The following is a 24,447-nucleotide window of genomic DNA, read 5'->3' as shown; positions in this document are numbered from 1 at the left end:
GTTCTTAGCTGAGTATTTTAGCAGGATATCAAAAGCAAAGAGGTTTGCTGTCCGAATGGCTCTATTAGGAATGCAATTCCATAGGGAAAGAGGAGAATTAAATAGTATTTGAAGCTGGGATAGTAAAACCACATGGACCCCAACCCCCTTTGAACATAAATAAGGTGTGGGGGGTAGGGCCTTCTACCACTGCATGGCTGCTCTGTCCCTCAGCATGGAATGGAGGGGAAATTCTTTTGTCATCATGGTCCCTTGCCAGGACAGGTGTCAAATCACAACAGCTTTATGTGCAGGTAGGTCCCTGCAGTTTGTCACCACAGTAACTCTGTATTTTTATTTCTTGTTATACTTTGTCGTCATTAGCACACTTCCAGCAATAGCGATTCTAAAACCAGCTCTGCACAAAATGTATTTATTTAGCTGTGGTGCCATCCAAGATCAACAATGTGGGACACCACTGTTCTGGGAACAGGCTGTTCCTTATAAACCTGCTTTGCAGTTTTCTTGCCAGTCCTTAGGGATACACCTCCAGAGCCCTGACAAGAGTGTTGGGGCGGGGGTGTACATTGAAATACAAATGAGATGCCTGTTTTAGGATCCTGTTCAGAGCTAGCACCATGTGACTTCCAGCTCTTCCCACACGGCAGAGAATCCCAGAGCTTTTGCTGTTACCTGATTTCCCTGCTGCTTCTCCCTTTGGTGCCTGCCATGTGCTCAGTGTGGTTCACATGCATGTGTCACCCACAGGCTGCACCCACGGGTGCCACACTTCCCTACCAAGAAGAGAAGTGCATCAGCTGGCAACCTGCACTGCCAGGCTACCTGGTTTCACAGCAGAGTGGTTTTGGTTTAGAAGGGGGCCGGGCCTGCAGCAGGGGCACCCAGCCCAGCCACTGTTACCTCTTTTCAACCAGAAAAGAAGAGATTTCCTATGATTTTTCATTTTTCACATGAGTGTATCAGGTGTATCAGCTTTCTCTTTGCATCACTTCTTTGAGTGCCTCCCATGCAAAACCACTACACAGTCAGGGCCATTTGGTAAACTCAGGGCTTACGTTAGCCAGGACATCCATTTGGTCCCAGAGAGGGAACTTTTATTCCTCCTTTTCACACATCAGAGTCAGGTGAAGAGCCACAAGGAGAACCACATCCTTGTGAGGAGGGCAGCAGCGTGGTGCAGCCCATGGCGGTAGTGCAGGATTCTCTCTGCTCAAAGAAGCTTCCTGTAGAGAAATGCTCACTGCAGAAACCAAAGAATACTCAATGCTGTTTCTCAGCACCAGCATGCTACAGACATACAACAAATGAGGTGCTTTGAAGTAAAAATGTTTTATTGCAATATTTCATTATTTACAGTACCATTCCCTTTGGGTGCAAAAAGTACACCAAAGTGCAAAGCTATTTTGGGCAGGAAAGCCAAATGATGGTAACTTAGCAGAAAAACACAACTGTGCCTCCTCACTCTGGCTGTCCTGCTTCCTCCAGGTCCTGAATACAGAGAAGTTTACTGCTCTTCCTGGGCATTTGGAACAACCTGGCAATTGTGAAACTTTGGTCACAAAGGATTGTCAGTTGTTGGTCTGTTCAAGGTGATGCAGGAACAGGAATCTGCAGTCTTTCCTGCAGGACTTCACTTGGGATTCAGGGTTTGTAATGGTGTAACAAGACATCTTTGTATGCAGGGCTGTTATGCTGCTATCTCAATTTTTGATGGAAGTACTGGTTTATTCCCAATTATCTTTCTTGCTGACTCTCTTTGATTCATTTAAGGTTTTGAGGTTATTTATCTGCTCCCTTAAAAGAGCAAGTAACTAAAAAAAAAATGTTACCAGAGTTGCTACTGGATACTGAAATCAGTCGAGTCTTCCAGTGTTGCACTTAAAAAGTTTTACAGAATACCCACAAATTTTATTATACATTTCCATTTTCCATAAAAATGGTGATTCAAAACACCACTGAAGCCTACATTTTTACACACTATCCTCTCAAAATAGGACAAATTATACTGGTTACTTCAGGACCCCCCACCAGAAACTCTCCTTTGGAAAGGGGGTAGTAAGTACCAATTTTATGGAAGACTAGAGAATGGCAGTATTCCAGTGGCTAAACTCAGGTCAAGAATCTTTCCAGCTTTCTAATAAGTTTATTATTTGAGAAAGTACTTTGAAAGACAGTTTTCAGACAGAATCCCTGTAATTTTCACTGGTGCCAGCATTCCCTTTGGAGATAAGCAGTGAACTTCTCTGCCTCAATTATCTCAGGGTACATCAGAGGTGTCATTACCTCTAAAACTAGAGACACCTTCTGTTACAAAGCTCTTGTACAACGGGGAAACATTTAAGACTTCATTCCAGAAAATAAGTTAAATGAAATGTCCTCCAGAGAACATGTAGCAGTAGCTGCTGCTGCTCTCCTTACCACATGCCTGATTTACAGCTCAATATTGAGTCCTTGCAACAGCTGCCTCAAATGATTTTGAAATTGTAGCTTCTCAGAAATGGGATGATTGCAGTTCTTCCAGGTTTCTTCTTGTGGGTCACACTTTTATTCCATGTTTGCACAGGCTTTTCTGTATCACTATTGATGGAAAGCCACCAAAAGCTTTACAGTTGCAGAAAATACCATTTTCACAAAGAAAATGTACTGGATTTATTCCTCAACCTACCATACAAAACACAGTGTTTAGAAGCTCTGTGGTGCCTCCCTTGCAGCATTCCTTTGGAATTTGGAGGAGATGGCAGAGCTCACATGCAATCCACAACGTTGCTGGATCCCTGGCCCACGTCCCGGATCTGGCTGCTGAGACAGGAGCACACGGCCACGCCTGCCCCTGCCCTGCAGTGCGACACCGAGCCCACGAGCTCCCACCTGCAGGGGAAAAAGAAAAGTAAGTTCCTGCCCTTTATGAGCAACCTGAAAGTATTTTCTGTGCCTGAAATTCTATTACACTGCCCAGCTCTTCGCTCTGCACAAAAATGCACCCCATTTAGTGCAAAATGAGACTGAAACAAGTACAAGAATATAGATTGTTAATGAATGAAAGGGCGACAACAAGGATTAGAGAGGAGCAGAGGAGGAGGAGGTGCTTAAATATTTACAAGACTGCCCATGTGATATAAGCAGCAGTCCTGCATTGATATCCATGGATATGACTCAGTTATTACCAGGAAACAACAGCAAGGCTCCTCCAGCACACTGCTTCTATACTGCTATGTTTTCATACAGGCAGATTTCCTTGTCTTATTAGGACAAACAAAACATTTGAAATTACCTGTTCACTATGGGATCAAATGCTTCCACTGTATTCAGGTACACGTTGCCATTATGACCTCCAACTGCAAAAATTTTTCCCATCAGTGTTGCTATGCCAACACCACCCCTTGGAGTTGTGAGCTCTGCCACGTATTCCCATTTGTTACAGCGAGGGTCAAACCGCTCCACCGAGCTCAGGGGCGAGTTGTCATCAAACCCACCTGCAAACAACCACCACAGGTCAGCTTCTGGCACTGCTGTGCAGGGAATATCCAAAACTGGCATTATCAGGTCATTCTCAGCATTTGGGGGCCCTGTCCAGCACTCTCCTTACCAGAACTTTACAAGCTCCTACAAATTAATCTAACAGCTCACGCTCTTCTCACTGCTCAAGCATCAGCTGAGCAATAACTTTCTTCTACTCAAGTAGCAAGGATTCTAATTTTATTATTTTTCCCTCTGAATTCATCATATTTATAATAAAACAGCTTCCCAACTGGAAGTGAAAGAAACCTAACACCAGTAAAAGGATGGTCTCAAACTTATTTTACTTTATGCAAAACACACTCTAGCAGTTCTCAAATTACAGCATTGGCAAATATTTGAGTAGGAGAAAAAATTTCATATAAGACTAAGTGATGCATTCCTCTTGCTGGGGAAACTGTCAAGAGAAGCATTTTGTTCAAATTCTATTTAAACACTTACAATAATACACAAGTCAGAGTTTTTTAAACTATCACTGTGGCACACCTGCTTGGCATCTTCCTCTCAGGAAACCAGGTAAATACAAGCCAGCACACAAGACAAGAAGCTGTGGAGTAAGTGCAAAAAAAGCTACTGCTGTCTACACTCAGATCACAACTGGAGTTATGTTTGAAAGCACATGAACTCAAGAATCATTTCCTAAAAGAAAACTCAAGAATAGTGAGTCTTGAGAGGATTTTCTAATAAAGATCTACTGTCCTGAACAGATCAGGCCTCCTGAAATGTGGGTTAGGAGCTGCTTTTCATTTCCTTGCTAATGTACCTTCGTTTAAGCATGACCTGGTTGTGCTTGCATTCTTCTCCTGCCCAAGAACACCAAGTACAGGTCAGCTCTATCTGTTCCCAGTTCCTCTAGCAACAACAGCCTCTTGCAAAGCCAAGCACTTGGCAGCAGCAGCAGCAGCACTACAAAATGCCACATCCCTACTCACCCACAACATACAAGCAGCCATGGAGCTCACTGACACCGTTCCCAGCCCTTCGCTGACCCATCTCTTTTACTTCCATCCACTTATCCAAGTGGGGATCATATTTCTCCACACTGGAAAGAGATGCTACACCATCATTGCCACCCACGGCGTAAACATGGTTCTGGAAAACAGTTGTACAAAGATTATTTGTGATGTAGTTGCCTTTACTCAGCTTTTCATAAGCAGTGTTAAAAATATATGAAAATGTGGTATATTAATTTCATTTAAGAATTCCAACAACAGGTTTAATTATCTAACATAAATTCTATCTCTTCCAATGAAAGAAGTGCAACAGTTTTGTAGTGTTGCAGCTATTTTTCAGAGCATGGGGGGGATTAAAGTAGAGCATGCATTTGGTACCTTTAAACATAATGACCGTGACAATCCTGTCAGCTGAGTGAGATAGGAAGCACTATCCATATCATTAGAACAGTACTCCTCCCAGTACCTCAAAAACTGCTGAAACAGTTCAATTTGCTGTAAGTATTATCTCAAGTATCCTCACTTTTTGCACAGGATTTTGATGACTAGAAGTGCTCACACCCACCAGCTGCATTTAGTTTCAGACCTTGTGCTCTGCCTGGTGATGCAGCTTTGAGAAGCAGCAGTGACTCACCACCAGCGCCACGGAGCCGACGCCCCCGCGGGGAGTGTTCATGGAGGCCACGGTGCTCCAGCGGTCCGAGTCGATGTCGTAGCGCTCCACGTCGCCGAAGCACGTGTTGTCATCCAGGCCCCCAATGGCATAAATGGGGCCGCCCAGGGACGCCAGGGCGATGCCTCTCCTAGGAAAGCACAGCAGCAACGCCTCAGTGCAAGGCCTCAGCCAGAGGGAGCCACACAGCCACTGCTATGGTGCATGAACGGCACCTGCTTCAAACCAGGGGGAAAAGAGCAATGGAAATTTTAAAAGTGACATTTATAGAAAATCATGTTGCTGGCCCTGCACACAGGTGTCCTTTTCACTGAATGTCAACTCTAAGGCCAAATCCTCTGCTCACATATTTGGATACATGGCAATGTCTTAGACATGATTTCTCTATTTTATTAAATCTGAAGATGAACCAAAACCTTCTGGGTTAAACTTTGTTGCTATAGCTGGCTGCTACCATTTGAGAATGATTGGGGGTGATACTAATACACATTAAAAGGTAAACCTGTGCTGGATATTAAATAGCTGAACTCTAGCAAGATTTAATTCTGGTTTCTTCCATTCTGGTGGTTTTTAATTGAGTGCTAAGATGGTTGTCAGATTTGTTTCTAACAATTAGACTACAATCAGTATTATAAAACTGAAAGTAGGTCTAGAATAAAAGCATTAAGTTTCTGCTTCAACCACCAAGTGAGGTGAACTACCATGTTACTGACAACACTGTTGTCTCATTAAAGAGGGAAGGTTCAGAGATACTGAGGCAGGAGCAAGGAAGGCACAATCCTTCTACAGAACAAACACTGTGGCAATATCCTGGCCTTACCTTTTGCCTCAGCAGGTAACACAGACACCACTTGACACCGCTTCATGGTGGCATTTTTCTCTACTAAGTATTCCAAGCCTTCCATGAATGGGAGGAGTGGAGCTGGGAGGTAGCCAAGGCACAGCAGCCCTTTCATTTACCTGGGTACTCAATAATAAATGTCACAGAAATCTAGGGCTGATTGTTGCTGAGATTATGCCCTGGGGTGGAGACAGGATGGAAGAAGTAGAGCAAGCCACTTCTAGGAGTCTGGGCCTTCTACTTTAACTAGGTCACAGCTACAAATAGCTTTCAGACTTAAGCCATACTTATTATTTCACTCCTACTTGCACGTGATGCTTTGAAAAACAAAAAACAACACAATAGAATGCAGAATTAGGGACACTGATTTCAATAACCGCAGGAAAAAAAATACAGATCTGTGAGTCCAGTAACTCCTTATAAGAAACTTAAATGTCAAGACAAAAAACAGTCCTCAAAGTCTGACTTTCAGATTGCACGTTTCTGGCCTTTTGTGTGAAAAACATAGGCAGCTTTTTTTCCTGCTGTAGTATTTAACTTTTTTCATTTTCACTGTGCAGTATTTCACTTCTTATGTTATGCTGGCAGTTATCTCACTCATTTCTAAAAAGAGCAAAAACTGCACAGAACCAGTTCATCAGTTCCAAGTTGTTTACTGGGCACAGCAGAAAGGCCCTGGACACCAGAATGTAAGCACAGCTGGAGCAGAAGATGTCCCTGGTCCAGAAGCCAGCTCCTCCAAAAAAAGAACAGAAGGGTGATACATTCATAGCATAAAGCTCCAAAATAGGGGAAAGAAATTCCTAGAAATGGAACAGTTTGGAAACACCAAAAAAAAGCAGGACAGACAGGATGTTTTTCAGCATCAGCAAGAAATGGTACACCACAGACTAGGACTTGGAGTGTGGGACACATGTACCTCTTTGTGTTCATTGATGCCTTCATCATCCACTTGTTTGTGAGAGGATCAAATACTTCCATGCTTCCTAAGTGTTCATTTCCATCATGTCCACCTACTGCGTAGACTTTACCTGAACACACAGACATCTTTTAAAACAGACATTGCTTGGCAACATCTCAGTTTCATTTATATAATATCCCTGCCTATGTGGAGACCAAGAGGTCAAATAAAGGTTCAAGTTTTAAAATGTTTTCAGTATCAGAGTTTTATATGCTATATTTATAACCAGGAATCTATTCCAATGAGAACTTTTATACAAAGCTTGAGATGATGTAAACAAAAAACCTTCCCATAATTTAAGTACTGCAGGTCGAATCAGTTTGGACACATGTACCAGTCTCTCCAGATTTCATATGAAGAAAAATTATCTCTGTTCTGCTGCAGCAACAGAGGGGTTGCTAAGTACAAGAGAAAGCTGCATTATTGGTGCTAAGCTGCTCTGGACTGCACAGATCTGTTTTCAGAAGATGGAGACCCAAAAATGAAGCTAGGTCTGTTCTTGGAAGACCTAGCTTACCTGGTCTTAGTAACCTTCCAGGACGGATTTAAGTAGGAAGGGAGCTAGTATGAGTACTAGCAAATTCTGGGCGACTGCTGTGTAAGGCAATTCCTTTATAAATGGATTTTAAAAATCACCTATTTAAGGCCAGAAGCTATATACAGCTCAGTTGGGCTGGGAGGAATCTTTAAAGGTCACCTAGTCCAGCCCCTCTGCAAGGAACAGGGACATTTTCATTTTCAGATTGCTTATAGCACTATCCAGTCTGACCCTGAGCACTTCCAGAGATGGGACATTCACCACCTCTCTGGGCAACCTGTTCCAGGTTTTCACCAACCTCACTGTAAAAAACTTCTGCTTGATATCTAGTTCAAATCTACGCTCTCTTAGTTTAAAACCATTACCTCTTGTCCTATTACAAGAAACCCCACTAAAAAGACTGTAAAGTACAGAAAGGCCACAATAAGGTCTCTTCCCAAGTCTGAACAGCCCTACTCTGTCAGTTCCCAGTAATGTTTTTTCCATAAGCACAGTCTCAGATTGGCTCTGGACCAAACATTCTTTCAAAGGGGGAGTAGCTTTACTAAACTGAAGACTATCCAACAATTAAACAGTTAGTCTGCTTCTTGTACAGCTAGTAAAAAGCACCAACTCTGCAAAAGGAGCAAACAAGTCCCTTTTGCCTGGGGTTGCTTGAATAGGGTTACTGACCTCCCACAGAGATCACACCCACATGCCTCCTCCGGCTGTTCATTTCAGGGCCGAAGAACCAGCTGTTCTTACTGATGGAGTAACACTCAATGCTGCGGAAGGGGTCACCTGATCCACCTCTGCCTCCGACACAGAACAGCACACCTGGAGAACACAAAACAGACTTACAGAGAACTAGCAGGAGGATGGGCAAAAACAATTGTACAGCAGAGCAAACTGAAATTATGTAGTTTGGGGGAAGCTGTATTTCACTTCAAGGAGCACAGTCATTGCCCTTCATAACTGGGTACTGGATTTTGGCCTTTGCTTGACATACTGCTATGGCAATTAGCTATCTATGCTCTTGTAAAAACAATGCCTATTTTAAATATGCTTTTTGTGGTTTGGCTTAAGGAGGTAAATTGTTTATTAAATATAATGATATAGAAATTATGATCTGCAGTCAATATTCATCACTCACTTTTGGTGTTGGTTAGCCAAAATTAGTTAGCTCAACCTTCAACACCAAAAGATTACTGTCCACTGTTTTCAGTACAGCTTTGAACAGATTGCCTGGTCATAACATACATATAACATACATAACAGCTCTAGCTTTAACAAAGATAGAGCTAATCCAGATAAAGAAAGAAAATGACTGCTAAAGTTCTGAAGAGGTACATAATGGCTTTGCCAATTTTGCATTAAGTCATTAACAACCCTCGATATCAAGCTAAACCTGCTTTGATATCAAGACACCTGCACAGATGTGCTGCTTTTTCTCCACACCACTCCCTACTGGGTAACCAGACACACATTTAATTACCAGCAGTCTGCTTCCTTGGTGTTGTGCGAATGGAGTACTCAAAGTCAGGCACTGCCCTGCTGCTCAGGTGAAGATGGTAGTTCCTTGCTTCATCCAGCAAATCCCTACATTTTAGATTCTGCTTGACAATCTCTTCCTTTGCCACAACACCCATAAGGAAAGAAATGGGCAAGAGAGGCAGCCGTACCTGACATAAAAATGAACACAGTTGGAGAAAATGGCTGAGCTGCTGTCACCATGCAGTGCTGCACATGCAGCAGCCGGCAACTCCGGAGTGAGCCGGTCGGCAGCCCCACACTTCTCAATAAGGACAGCAGCTCTCAGAGTTGCTCCACACAACAGTGATATGAACAGTTCTTTCTAGTGATAATATTTGCTACAACCATTAGCATTTCAGCCACACTGGAGAAGTGTCCCTTGGCCCAGCTGTGCTGAGGAAAGAGACGAGCTGCTGCCCATGGTGCACCTGCACCCGCCCAGTGTGATGCAGGCAGCACCTGCAGCTTTACCCGGGCTCTGTCAGATTAGTCTGCTGTTGGGTATGAATCTTCAGCTCACTGCCATGCCACTATAAGAGGGCTTGTTCATTGGAAAATGGCTCATTTTCTTTGGGTGGCAAGTCAAAAAGGAAACAGTCACCATGAACTAAGTGTCTATAAAGGAGGTATTGCTAGTCCAGTAACACCTTTCTTTAAAGCAGACTTGGCAGACTTCACGCTTAAAAAAAAGCAGTAAATATTGAGAGAGTAATAATTGAGAGTAATAAATATTACTTTAAAAAAGTAGTAATTGTTTCCTTCTCTAAATCCTTCCTGCCATTTATTTTAGCAAACCTTTCATCCTTCTTTTTAAGACAAACAGTGCAGAATACAAAGTACAATCAGAGGCAAAGGTGGGACAGATGTTAGTGGGGGGAACGGAAGCAAATCTCCACCTGACCTCCTAAGGTTTGGAGTCAACACTGTCAAGCAGCTCTCAGTTGGCTCAACAGCAATGGTGCAGATGTCCAGTACCTCCAGTGCTTCTCAGAGCAGCAGGATGGGGCTGTTATAGCACTGACAAGAATCTTTGTCTTGAAGCAAGCATGTGTCTCTACCCGTTCTTCCTCACCTCCTTGCTTTCAGTCCCACTTTTTCCTTTATTTTGGCCCAGCTTATTTGAGGCTACTTTAAAGCACCACTGTAGCCCTGCTGACAGGCTCCTGAGGTTAGTGACATGGTAAGAACTCCAGGCTGTTAAATTCAGAACCTCATTATAACACTGAAACCCATAAGGCTGAATATGACATAGATAATCACTGTCTAGAAGCCCAGGCATGTCTTCTGCTGGCAGTAATGTCCAAGTTAACCAATGTCTCCATATGCTCTGGAAACAGCCCATATTTACAAGAAGGGTTTTACTTTTTCTTTGCTTGAATCTAGTCTCTGCTTTCCATCAACAGAATACAACTGTTAATCTCATCTGCTAGCATAAGTGGGCAATAAATATAAATTTCTGTTAAAAAATCTTTAATTATATTGCCTGTAAGTTTAAGTATAGCATAATAAAGAAGGGGGTTTTGTACCAAAAACCTCATGCTAGTCTAGATGAAACTGAAGGTTTTTGGAAGACAGCTAATAGACCATTGTGATCTTTTCCTAGGAAATGTGAAAAATGATTCATGAAGACAATGACAGCAGCATCTCAGGGGACCTCTCCTTACTCACATAATGCCAATATTATCAATTCAGCCAAATGCAAAATAATCAAGTTAGAGTTCAGTGACAACTAAAACTGCCCAGCCAATCCTACCTGTTGAGACACATGGAATGTTTTGCAGCACATGGTATGCAAATTCTTCCCAGTGCAGGCTCTCCACATCTGTCTCAAATACTGTGACACAACTTGATGTGACACATCTCTCTTAGTTTCCTTTCCCAGCCATGTAAGAAAGCGCAACAGCTTTGCCTCCTTTCTTAAGTACAAATACATAACAGCAAGGACAGCGAGCATATCAGGCTGTAGGAGTGGCAAGCCAAGTGAAGTGATGGATTTATATTCTCTCTGTTTTGTGTCAGTATAAAACATTTCTGCTCAACCACAGATGTAGCTTTTTGTTGGTTCCCCACCTCCCAGCCATGAGCATAAACTGAGTACTCTTCTCCCTACAGAAACAGGAGAATATCACTTCCCTCCTGTATTCAAGAACTCTAACTTGCTTCCACTGTCAATTCCCAACTCTGAATACCGGACAAGGCACCAAAACCTAAGAGCATTTTTCACCTTGAGATCTACCCAAGTACAAAAAGGTGATTACACAACTAAACCAGTGATGAGACAGGGACTTGGTACCTCGGTCTGCCCTACCTGTGCAAGGATCTCATCCAGCCACGTAGCATGATGCTGTGGATTGGCCAGCAGCCACTTGATAGCAGCACTGTAAACTTGCTTTTCATTTTCAATATTCAGGTCACTGGAGGACAGGAGTTTATGGAGGTGCTGTGGTGACACACTCACAAAGTCCTCGCACTCCATCACTTCTGTGAAATGTTCACAAGCAAACTGATCGGCCATGTTCATCAGGTCGACACGGTTGTGGCTCTCGGCAAACGCCCTGACTGCCAGGCAGTTGGAGGGGTGGAAGTGCAGCTTCATGTACTCACAGCAGGCCTTGGCCACCAGCTCTACCTGCAGGATGCAGGCAGCATACAGCAGGGGCTGCACGTTGTCCACCGTCAGCGTGAGCCGCGAGGAGTACGCGAACTTCACCAGGTCCTCGATGGCATCGCCGTCAAAGTCCCTGATCTCAATCAGCTTCTGCTTGGCTTCAGCCATTTCCGAAAGAAACATGGCTCGGAAGTACGGGATAACGCAAGCCAGCACCAGTTTGTGGCAGGAGATTAGCTTTGAACCAACCTGAAAGAGAAAAGAACAAAAAACCCTCAATACTTTACTGGAACATCAGTTTTGGCTGTGAAAGCAGGAACAGTGAAACTGAAATAAGAATTCTGGACTCTATGTATTTTGTCCACTCAAATTAACCCAATTTGTGCTGTATTTCTGACATTACATCCAAGTATCCCAAGAAATTCTAAGCTGTAGCTTGGCCATGACAGCAGAGCAAAGCAGTAACACAGGTAAGCAATAGCAGTGATGCACTGAACTTGCCTTCCTTTAAAAGCCTCATGAAATATCCTTAGAAATATTCTAGATGCATCTTGGGGACAGGAGGAGACTGCTAGACACTTATTTTATATGTACTTAGAGACTTTAAGGGGGTCAAATTAGAAAGGGACATTTTTAGACTACTAAATTTAGATTTCTGGACTTCTGGACTTCAACTACTGTTGAAGAACTGATGTTTACAGAAGCAAATTCATGTAAAAACACAGGAATAGCATGGAATAACAGCCATTTCAGGGGTGACTACAAGTTACCAATCACTTCAATATTTTTAGAATGTTTACCCACAAAAGACAGTGTACTCCCCATAAAGAAAAGGTATTTCTCAAAATTCTGATCAGAAAAAGTAAAATAAGCTGTTTGTGTACAAAATTCTATAATTCCACTACATTAAAAAAGAATCTAAGTATTGAAAAGAAATGAACAATCTACTTCTTATATGTGTTCCAGGAGTGCTTTCTTTGTCACTCTGCACTAACATAAAGGGATACCTGGCTGACATAAGCAACCAGTTTCCCTGACAGACTCAAATTTCATGTTCACTTTCAGATGAAGGCATTACAGACAGCTGTTGTGCATTTGAGAAAAGATACTAAATTATAAAGGATATTTTTGTTTTTTTTCTAGCTGTGATTCAATGCTCACTTGCTCTTAGCTTTTTAAAGAGTATGATCAACACAAGTGTAACCTATCTGGTGAGCAGTGAGCTGACTACAGAAAGCAAACACACAAGAAAGAGTACGCAGATTAAAAAAGAGGAAAAGATGGATTCTTCAGTGTGAGATCATCCCAGAAAGAACAATTCAGACCGACAAAATGAACAAAAAGCAAACCACCAGGAGAAAAGCAGATGGTATTCATCTGCCACTCTTCACCTTCTAACAGCCTTCTAAGACTGTTCATATGACAGCAGCAGGAGAGTAGGTGAAATTCCAGAATTTAACTTTTGGAGCAGAGGGAGTCTTCCTGAGTGCTCTCACAGCTTATCACTGTTACACCATCAGCACTCCAACTAACTACCACATTGATACGGAAAGATGCTACTAGTGGTCTGCTGTACCAGGGAAAGGTCTGAGGCCATTCTTACCTTCAGACACTTTAATTCTGCCCATCATCCCACACTCTAAACCTTGCTTTTGAATTCAGTGGCTTTACTATGTTACCCAAATCTGCTTAATTTTAAATTACAGAATGGTTTGGGTTGGAAGAGACCTTAAAGGTTATCTCATTCTACCCCCTGCCATGGGCAGGGAGACCTTATATAGCATGTTCTTGCTATCTGGAAATCAGAGTTCCCCTCCAGTTACTATCATATTTTAAGAGCAGCAGTTAAAACAATAATTGGTCTGACAAAAGCAACGCTAGAATTGCTCACTAACTCAGGTCACACACAAAAGCAGAAAGTTCAGTAGAGATCTGATGATTCTTACAACATGAGTGAGACCTGAGCACTACAGGAAGAAAAACTGCGCCCCCCTGAAAATTCTAATTCAAGTACATAGGTCACAGTTACTTGGAAATCCCTCATTTGGGAAGCCATACAGTAAGATGTATGTCCACAGGTTGCTCTGGCCTTCACTGGAAGCCAAGTCATGTCATCCAACATTCTTAAGTTACCAAAATAGCTCCACACAGATCATTCAGGTGAACATTAATACAAGCCTACCTTAGGGAAAGTTAAACTGCAGCCCCTGTAAAGTGTTTTTTCCAAGGCAAGTTTCCATAGCAGGAATATACATTGAACTATACTTATAAAATAAGACTTTCTGCCTTTTTTTTCTGCAAGAGTAGGTGGAAAGGAAGGAAGGTAAGAATGAGGTCAACAAGAAAAGGGATGAGGAGGGTTGGTAACACCAGGGACAAGCATCTGTCAAAGATTATCCCTGTTCATATCTAACAGTCTAAGTAGCAGGCTAACAATTTCTCCTAAAGGTATCTGTCATTTGTTCTTGGTTTAGGAACTGTGCTTCATTCCTTAAATAATTATCTTGAACTAGTAAGTTGTTTAGCTAAGCAATACTCAATATTCAAAGGTGCTGGCACCCACTTCTATGTATGCTAAATACAAGTTTATTGTAATCAAGATATAAGTAATATACAGCTGTGTTAACAAATAATGCCTTAAAGCAATGCTATGAAAGAATCATAAAATTTGCTTCATCCCCTCTCTTTCTTTACTCTTTGATCAGCTGCAGAACACAACCATCTGGGGGTTTTTTTCCTTCTTTCTTTGAAGAATGATGGAAGTTAGATTTGTTCCAGAAATCCTGTTTGCTGAGAAGAATCTAGCAAAACAACACAAAATGCAGACATGGAGCTAAAACTGGGGATGAAAGTATATTGAGAAGAAAGAGGCTACAAGTGGCTGGAACTGCACAGTAAATAGCGACCAACTGTGGGAACTTCTGAGAAGGCAAGTTGGATAAACTCAAAGTCATGTACTTCCACTCTCAGATTATCAATATTTTAGGTGTTTTCATTTCAGCTGTAAACTTCCTAAATAAGGAAAAAACCTCTAGAATCTCTAGAAATGTCTCAGATTCAAGAGGTATTCTGTGGTTTCCACACCCTTGCCAATATTCACAGCCAACTCCCAACACACTTATCTGCAGCTGAATCTTCAGACTGATACATGCAAAGGATATGTGGCAAGTATCACCTTCAGTGTAACATCACAGAGCTCTCCAGCTTCAAAGAAGTGAAGAAGAGAGCTGTGAAAATCCTTCCAAGCCTCCTTGGCCTCAAACACGAAGACATCCTCATCACTGATGGAAGGCTGAGTTTGCTGCTGCTGCTGCCGCCTTTTTCCCTTTATCAGCTGTTGTTTTGACTGCTCAGGAACCATGGATTCTGAAGCCATTGGCTGTCACTGCATCAGTCTCCAAAAACTCCTGCCAAGATAAAGTCCAGCTCATCAGGAGTTGGGTCCTAAATTTCAGTTCTGTTCATCTTCCTGTTCAAAAACACACCTAAAAAAAGAAAACGAGACATTAGGTAATGCTAGCACGTAACACTTCAATTACATTATTATACTACCTATGATCTTGGGGAAGGTTAGAGGTGAAGGGACCAAAAAAGAGACCCACAGCTAGGAATCCTATGTAGGCACCTTTAGGAAAAGCCATTATTTATGCACTTGTTGTCCACATTTCTTGATAAAGACATGAAAAAAAAAAGGTAAATACGTACCACAGAATCATACAATTGTTTGGGTTGGAAAGGAACTTAAAAGATTATACAGTTCCAACCTTCCATTAGACCAGGTTGCTCAGAGCCCCATCCACCCTGGCCTTGAACCCTTCAGGGATGGGGTATCTGCAGTGTTTTTGGAAACATTTTCCAGTGTCACCACCCTCACAGCAAAAACTTCTGCCTAACGTCTAATCTAAATCTCTCCTCTTTTCATTGGAACTGCTCCCATTTGTCCTATGACCACCTGCCTGTGTAAAAAGTAACTCTCCCTGTCTTTCATAAGCCACCTTTGGTTTCATGGCTTCCTAGTAATTTATGATGCATTCATTCTTCATTCTATGCTAAGAGCTGACTGCTATAATTCAGGGATTTCTGCTCATGGACTCTGGTGTTGGAGGATGTGGACTGGCCAAAAGAACAAAAAATTCTTCTGCAATAAAAAATTAAGTCACATGTCTGGGAGCAGAACTGATTTTCCTTTGGGAGATTTTGGAAGTGTCCATGTCTCTTACTAAATTTATAGCTCTTCATGCATCAGTACTGGAGAAAAGGCAGGAAGTGACCTGAGGCAACTGCACTTGCTCCTGCTGTAGGTCACAGGGTCGCTGCTAGCAGCATCCTGTGTGGGGACAGAGCTGGTGGCTGCACTGGGCCAGGCAGGTTCAAGTGAGATCAAACATGCAATATTTGCCTGTGGTGCTTTAAGTGAGGTAAGTATTCTTCCTTTAAAAGATATTTAAGAGAAAGACCTTACTTCTTCCAAAACTACAAATTAGCTCAAAGATATTATTGGTCATGGGATCTTTACACATTTTATAGCAACGAATACTTTTTTCTGCTGAAAACTTAGCTTCATTATACCAGATTTGACAAATTACTAAGGCATTTTTCTAGTTCATTGTGATATTTTGGTTCTCAAATTAATTCTCCATGACTGGTACTCATGTTTAAAATGCCCTTCAAAGAGGTCACCACAGCACTGAGATCTGAAGCTGACACAGAGCTTCAGACACAATCTCCTGAGGTTATAAAAATTAACACAAACAAACAAGAGGGAAAAGACTGACGTTGAAATGCTGTACAGAGATGCTGAAAGGCATCATTATTCATTCAACACTATAATGTAGGTAAAATACAGCACCTCTAGCCAACACTTGTAGGGAACTCATTTTGGTCTTTGATGGACACTTTTGCTTCACCACTCCCTGCTCACTCACATCCAACCATTGCTACAGTGACTGAAGACACTGCTGTCAGACAGAACTGCCAGACTGCTAAATGAGAGTTCACAGCTCTCAAGCCATGAGGTTTTTCCATCTGACATAAATGCTACATTTACCTTCCTGCTTTAACTGCAGCTGCATGCAGACTTTTTTCACCTGTTCTGTGTCTCAAGGTAAAAAAGGCTGATGTGCACATTTCACCTATTCTGGATATGCCACTGTAAACACCAACATAAAACCCATGAGCCTTAAGAAAAAAAACAGTGCTGTTGGGGTGAATTTTTTGTGCTACAAATGAACTAAGCAACAGTACAAAAGCCAGACATAACCGATTTTAAGCAATGCTCTTCATCCATATCTCATACTCATAGCAAAAAAAGGTCTTGGAGATGCTCTGAGCTCTTGCCTGTAAGAAAAGAACTTCAGTGCATACTTGGATTTATATATTTGATACATACTAAGTACCCACTTGATATCATAGGGGAAGAAACTAGAAATTACCCTAGAGGAAACCAATGGCTTTACTCAGGCACACAGCCATAGATAAGAAAATCACATCTATGAGAGAGTGCCCAGTATTATGATATCAAATGTGTGTATGGGAACATGAGAACAAGTCAGTTACTGTTCCTCAGGTAAAAAGAAGTTTCTGCAACATGTTAAAAATTAACAAGTGTAATATAACCTTCAGAAATGTTCAGACAGCAATTGACTGACATACTGCAGCTTTTTTCTAATGAGACTTGGTGGCAGGTAAATTTTTATTCTTCCCCCAAGTCACCAATTCAGTATCTTGTTTCTGTCACACACCTAGGTCATGCAAATCTTTTTAGACATCTGTCCCCAAATCTTCCACTGGTCTTAATTACAGAAGCTCACAATTTGAGTGTTTAAACAAATCTCTGCTATAGAAAGTACCAGCTGTAGCCATACTTCATTTGAAAGAAAATACTGGCTTGGGCTCATCTTTAGCCATAAGCCTTTTCTGTTCTCAGATTTCAAACAAAAAAGAAATTAATTTTAGTAGCACTTGACTCAAGATACTAAATTCTGAAAATCTGAAAATCGCACCAAAATTATGAAGGTTAGTATATTTCAACTCCACAAACTAAGAGATGAGCTTTTATAGATTTACTCCCCAAACCAACAGTAATTCAACAATAACATCCAACTACTTGAGGTTAGTTTCATCCTGGGTGAATGCCACACATACACACACAGAGTCTTTCCTTTCTAGAACAAAACACTGTCTTGGCCATTCAGAACTTCTAAAACACGTCCCCTTTTTCACCTTGACAATTAAGTCTTCTGTATACATATTTTGATGACATTAAGGGCATAAGTGACCATCACAGCAAGTGACTGACTCCAAGGGAACTAAAGTAAGTGCCTCATTCATAACATCATCTATCAATCCTTGTGAACAGCTACTTGACACTTTCCATGAAGAAGTAGCTGTCTGAATAAAAAAGAAAAACAAACAAAACAAGCAAATCCCACACATCTTTACAGCTCACCATCATTTGCTGAGAGCCAGTCAGCAATTTTCTTGTTCAAGTTAAATATTTAGGAGTACTGATGATGTCTGCTATTCTCAAGCTGTTCCAGACCCCAAAGTCTGAGTGCTGGCCCTCAGGCAAGGGACTGAGGATCTCCTCCTAGCTGTTCCTCAAACTTATAAAAGCAAGAAAGGATGGGAGGTCAGAGCACAAAAAGCTATCTTACAACTGCTCTAATTCAGATAACATCTGAATTCAGTAACATCTGAAAGTGACATGATTTTGATTCAGACATTCTAGCTAAATCTTAAACTGAAGTGTAAAACTTTTCAAGTCACATTGAGTACTTGTGTTCAGTAGAGATAAAATACCTCCATTTTGAAGCAAAAAGAATTTAAAACATTAGGCAGTGATAGGAGAGGAATAACATCACTCTGTTTTCCCCCATTATGAAATTAAATCCCAGGAATCCTGGTGGACGAGCCAATTGTGATAGATGAGTAATGCAATGACTGACTCTCACAATTAATGGGCAAATATCATGTATACAGGTTAAAAGGTTTTATAGATTTATAGCTATATTTTACCCCCTCACGTGGTTATCAAGGGACAGCTGGATTTGGGACATCTGGCAGGGCTGGCTTGTCGCTATGGTGACACCTGACCTCCAATCAGGATTTGAGGAAGAGATCTTCACCACTGGACAGTGAAGAAGGGGTTGATGGACAGAACTTCAAGAGGGGTTAAAGGGTTAAAAAGGGGAAACCTCCCTTGTGAGGGGGCTGAGCACACGGCAGAGAAAATCTTTTGCTCCTGGCGTCGTAACCTTTTTTCTCTATTCAGTCTTTTGTTGTATTTTTGATAAGGTTGATTAAACCTTCCTAAACCAGGAGAAGGGAGTAGCTATTTCTCACACAAGCTAGACAGTGGAGTACATGGCCTCCTTTTCCCTGTGGAGCACCTCCAGAGGCAGTGTCCCAGAAAGAAGGGATCATCCTTATTCTTTGTCTGACACACGGGAGGAAGGTACTTCACTGATATAAAACAAGCAAAACCATGACTGCTGCTGCAACAAAAACTAGGCAGTGTTCAGATAAGAGGTATTATGATTCCTGTAAATCCAACAGTGCTTATGATCAGTGGTACAGAAGCTGGAAAAAAGGTGGCAGAAGTGCAGGAAAAATAAAGATACAGATGAAGTTTCCCCAAATATCCTGTATGTAATTTTGACTACTTACCCCCAAGATGAACTAAAATCACATCACCATCTGTGCAAAGAAGGGTGGTGAGCCTCCCTCAAAAACCAAAAAGGCAGTTTAATTGAAGGAAACAAGAAATTTCCCTTTGTATGTGTGGCTGTGTAAAACTAACTTGTCTAACATAGAGCCTGGTGAGTCTCTGTGGGTAAGGAAATGCTCTCACTGCTGCCCACAAAATCAGAACAGCAGAGGCAGCAACAAGATCTCCTCCAGTTTAATTCAGCTAACAGAGAAATTTGAGTTGTTGTCTTGTGTTGGGCTAAGAAAACTTGAATGTTTGGAGGGAGGACAGCTGGCAGAGCTAAGGAAGACCCTTTAGGGAGGGAGAGAGGTGGGAAGGGCAGGAGGCAGCTGCAGTGCAAACTGCAGACAAGCAGCAGCTTTGGCAGGGACTGTGCCTGCAGCTGTTTCACTGCCCAGGCTGGCCACTGCTGCACCATCGAGAAGGAACACGGAGGGGGAAAAGCTGGTAATGATAAAATAGTGTACAAAATCCTCAGTTCTCTCCCATTCTCCCTTCTCATCTTTAATTCTATTAAAGATTGTGCGGAAACATTATGCAAAACTGTTCAGATGCCCACGCTAATTAGGTCAAATTAGACAAGGCTGGAAAACATGGGAACATTCAAATTACACACTGTATTACAACCCTAAGCCTACTGCACTTTTCAGCAGAAAGTTATTTAAGAAAGAAAAAACAAGTCAGAAACCACCCATCTAACTGGTTTAGCTTCTTTAAAACCACCAGGATTGCTTTTGTAGAAACACATAGAAAAGTTTCTTAGACAACACTAATTTACAGTTTCTAAATCCTTTCAGCATTTCAAAGGTTCTTTGCAGCAAAAAGTGACATTATTGTTTTGTTTTACTTTTGTTTCACACAGACTGGTCAGCAACAGTGAAATGGGTACAGCTAGCACCATCTCTCATAAGTTTGTATAATGAAAATCCCATCAGTGCTGCAGACACACAAGCTGTGAATGAGGACTGCCCTTCCTTGGAAAAATGCAACAAAAAAGGTGTTTTGTATAGCATGAAAAACATAGATAAAATTTATTTTGGAAATAATTCTTCCTGGCAGTCTCTTCATGCTGTTTTGAGACAGCTTCTTCCCAGCTCGCTTTGATTCAGTGCTCAGTAAAGTTCTCCTGAGGTTTAATCCCAGCTTCCATGAAACACCAGAAAGGCCACCTGTCTCTGGGGATTTACAGAATGACAGGTTGACAATTTTGTTCAGTTTTGCATAATAAAAAAACAAACAAAACCCTCATATGCCATGATTTATTTATGCTTCACTTTTACTTGTGAACAACCAGCAAAATCGCTCACAAGTCACAAAACAGCAAAGCAGGACTCTGCTTTGCAGATACAGGGGTAACTAAGGCAAGGATTATTTACACAATGTAAATTTTGGAAGTCCTGAAAAGTAGACCACAAAATAAAAACCACTGAAAACCAGTGCAGTGGGAGCACAGTGAAGTGCTGATGGATAGATACAAAACTTAACTAGCCTACTGCATTCACAAGAACACAACAGTCCCTTACCAAGGGGAGGCACTATGATAGACCGTATTAAAATAGTTTAATAGTCTCCACAGCAGCATTTAGTTCAGCCATTCCCAGGAAGTATTAACAGAGAGTAAAATTATTTCTAAGTCATTTGGCAGCTTCCTTTGAATTATGATTTTAAAAATTTAAGATTCTAGCTGAGGGTTAGAACCAATTCATACTGAAGTTAGATACACTAATGATAAGTTAATGATTATTAGATGCTTAAGCTAAAGCTAGTTATTAGAGCTTATTTACAGAAGGAAGTGGAGCAGGCGAACCATTATGGAACATACTGAAACCAGTAGAACAATGCCCAGCACCTGGACTCTGTGTTAATCCATCACGAAGCAGGGCCCTTGGATCATGCCAGAGGGCCACAGAGCCCTGATGAAGACCTTCTGGACTTCATCCTTGGGACCACTGACCCAATTCAAGAGAAGAAATGCACACACATGAAGCACTAATAACCTCATTTTAATACAAAGTGGGGATGGGAGGTGCTGGGGTTATGCTTATGTATTATTCTGGGAAATAAACAGAAGGCAAAATTCGTTGTGTGATGCGGTCACACATTTCAGGAATGATCCCATCCATGTCACCTGCCCAGCATAATAAACTTTCTAACTTTAACTAGCCAGAGTTTTTGTCTGTGATTTTTGATTTTAATGATTCAACTTTATCCTCAACATGTAAATCAAGGCATGGTATCCACTAGAGCATTCCAGAAATGTAGCCAAACAATACTTCCCATGCACACACCAGTCCCTTCCTCCCAGGACTCTCTGCCTCAGCTGCCAACCACCATCACATGCTCTCATTTAGAGCTGAGATTCACAAGAAAAACAGCTCAAACCATAAAGCAGTATTACCTTCCTTTTGTCCCAGAGCTGCAAGGCTCCTTCCAAATCTGAAATCCAGAGGTGGCAGAGGTAATACAAGACAAACAGCTTCAGAACCCAAGATGCTGCAACCAATGTAGGAAATTATTATTACAAAAATCTGTTTGGTGAAACATGCTGGGGAAGAACTAAAGCACTGGCTAAGGTGGTGCTGCGCTGCCTTGCATCAAATTACTGGCAGCCATTACACAAGGATCCTGTCTTTGTGTGACCACACTGATTACATTTGCCTTTACAAATAAACAGCCAACTAGAAAACTGGATGCCAGGCTACTGGCATTCCACTAACAATTAAAAAAATAAATGAGGTTATGAGCACACTGCACAGAAACCCCATGCACAACCTTGCCAGGTACAATGCAGTCACACTTCTTTCACAGCACAAGAGTTTGCAGAGATTACAGAGGACTCAGCCCAAACTAACTCAAAAACCTCAAACTACATTGCTTGAAGGTGGCTGAACCTTTTGCAACTTAACCTCCACCTCCAGCAAAGACATATGAGACACGTCTGTTGTGGTTTTAATCTGACAACACTTGATGAGCTATTTTACTTGTTGTGGTACTTCTCCAGAGTGTGATTTGTTTCTAGATTATCCTTGCAGAAGCCTTTGCAAACATTGCAGAAAGCCGGGTTTCTCTGAGTTTTGTAACTCTGACAAGTGTAGGTCACACAGGAATGACTAAGGCACAGGAGGAAACACAAATACACTTCCCAGTGGCCAGTAAGCAATTGTCTTGAGTGCAAATGGAAAAGGGGAACCTACCAAAGGAGGAAGTCAAGCAGCAGGCAGTTCCAAGGGCCGGGGGAGCTGTGACATCTTAAATTCTTATTTATTTGAGAAAGAAGGAGAAGCTAGGAACTCCTGAGGCCCTCCCCAGTAACAATCGGCAATTTCTTGCTGGTTTGTTTTTTTGGTTTTTTTTAAACAAAAATATTTGTTGAGCGTTAAGCTAAGTGACTACTCTTTATCCTTTACAAAATGCCAATAGTGGGCTGTCTAAGGCACTACCTTTGGCTGCGGTCTCCACATGGAGCAGCCTGAAACGCGGGGAATCCCGGCTCAGTTAATTTTTAATTAACTCCTTTAATTTATCTCCTTCTCGGATGGTACGGCTGCCGGGGCTCTCTCTGTGAATGCCCCCGCAGCCCAAGTCCCCTGATGCCGAGCCCGGCCACGGCGCTGCCTCTGGACTCTCCAAGCACAGTCCCGCCCTCGTAACCATTTGCACCGATTCCACCTTAATTCCCCGCACACCGGCGCTCGCTCCAGCTCCCTGGCCCCGATCGCGGCGATGCCCGTGGGCGAGGACGAAGCCGGGCCGGTCCCGCGGCCCTCCCGGAACGGCTCCGGGCCGTCCCGCCCTAGCGGGAGTGCCCCGGGGGCCGGAGCCCTCGGCGCTGCTGCGAGGAGGGGGAGACCGCGACACCGCCCGCCACGCCGAGCCCGCTCCCGGGACACTGAGAGGAACCTGAGGGCAGGGCGCGCGTTACATAAGGGCGGGGGAGCCGCCATGGCGGTACGAGCGCGGTACGACGGCGTGGGACGGCGGGGAAAGGGTGCGGGGTGGGATGGAGCCCTCCGGGTGCGGGGGAAGGGGAGGCGTGCGGTGAGAGCCGGGGTGAGCCCCGCGGTACCCGCCCGGTGCCCGCCCCGCTCACCTGCGCTGCCCGTGCCGCCGCGGCGGGTCCGGCGGAGCGCCCGCGGCCCGCCAGGGGGCGCCCCGTGCGCATGCGTCGAGGGGCGGGGGCAAGGCCGGAGCCTGGCGGCGCTTCCCGCGCTCCCGCCCCCTCAGATTCGCGGGGGAAGGCTGTTCTGTCTTTTCGCTCGGTGGGGTGTGTGGCGAATAGACTTTCCCGGCTCTTGGCGCAAAAAAGGGTTGCCCTTCAGCGGGAAACAGAAACAGGCAGAGCAGCTCCTGAGAAATACCATGTCCCTGTCCCTCCAGTTAGTGCAATCTCCACCGGAATAATCTACCCCCTTCTTGAGGGGAAGCCGTGAGGAGTGGCTGAGGTCACTTGATGTGTTCAGCCTGGAAAAGAGGAAACTGAGGAGAGACCCCATTGCAGTTACAGCTTCCTCGGGAAGAGAAGCGAGGGGGCATACACTGAGCTCTTCACTCTCCTGACCAGTGACAGGACCCGAGGAAACAGCCTGAAGCTGTGTCAGGGGAGGTTTAGGTTGGATATCAGGAAAAGGGGTGGTTGGTCAACCCACCCACAGGGTGTTTGGGCACTGGAACAGGCTCCCCAGAAAACTGGTCACAGCACCAAGCCCGACAGATTCCGAGAAGCATTTGGACAATGCTGTAAGGCGCAGGGTGTGACTCTTGGTGATGTCCTGTGCAGGGCCAAGATTTGGACTCAATGATCCTTGTGGGTCCCTTCCACATCAGCATGTTCTGTGATTCTTTGATTCTTTAATAAAAAGATCAGAGTGATCCTGCTTCAGATTTTGAAGGAACTGCTCTCCATGAGTCCAGTGAGAGAAGGATGTTATACAGAGAAGGAAAGGCTGTAGTAGCTCCTTCCTCTTCACCTGTCCACCAGCTCTGGTCTCTACAAGTGTATATTATATCTATATCTATATATCTATATCTATATACATATCATGCAGAGAGATACATACAGCCCCTCCAGTACAGGAATACATTTCCCCAATACACACTTTTCCCCTGGTTTGATTTAGTTTCTTTGTTAGTAGTA

At 43.0% G+C, this 24,447-nt stretch overlaps 1 protein-coding gene across 2 annotated transcripts; it reads right to left on the bottom strand.

Moving 5' to 3' along the window:
* Positions 1-1,341: 1,341 nt before the first annotated feature.
* On the bottom strand, positions 1,342-23,461 carry KLHL8 (kelch like family member 8). 2 transcript variants are annotated; one of them, XM_058803383.1, is made up of 11 exons: positions 23,404-23,461; positions 21,712-21,806; positions 14,778-15,087; positions 11,303-11,851; positions 8,957-9,143; positions 8,155-8,298; positions 6,903-7,014; positions 5,104-5,272; positions 4,449-4,608; positions 3,272-3,473; positions 1,342-2,868 (listed from the first exon to the last, which is right to left on the bottom strand). In XM_058803383.1, the coding sequence occupies exons 3-11, from the start codon at positions 14,976-14,978 to the stop codon at positions 2,745-2,747; spliced, it is 1,848 nt and encodes a 615-aa protein (XP_058659366.1). In that variant the 5' UTR covers positions 14,979-15,087; positions 21,712-21,806; positions 23,404-23,461; the 3' UTR covers positions 1,342-2,744. The 2 variants fall into 2 exon arrangements, with proteins under 2 accessions (XP_058659366.1, XP_058659365.1); XM_058803382.1 differs by lacking the exon at positions 23,404-23,461 and adding an exon at positions 22,508-22,676.
* Between the last annotated feature and the right edge of the window lie 986 nt (positions 23,462-24,447).

The sequence above is a fragment of the Ammospiza caudacuta genome, chromosome 4 (genome assembly GCF_027887145.1).
Source record: "Ammospiza caudacuta isolate bAmmCau1 chromosome 4, bAmmCau1.pri, whole genome shotgun sequence".
NCBI lineage: Eukaryota > Metazoa > Chordata > Aves > Passeriformes > Passerellidae > Ammospiza > Ammospiza caudacuta.
This window is presented reverse-complemented; position numbering and strand designations above follow the sequence as displayed.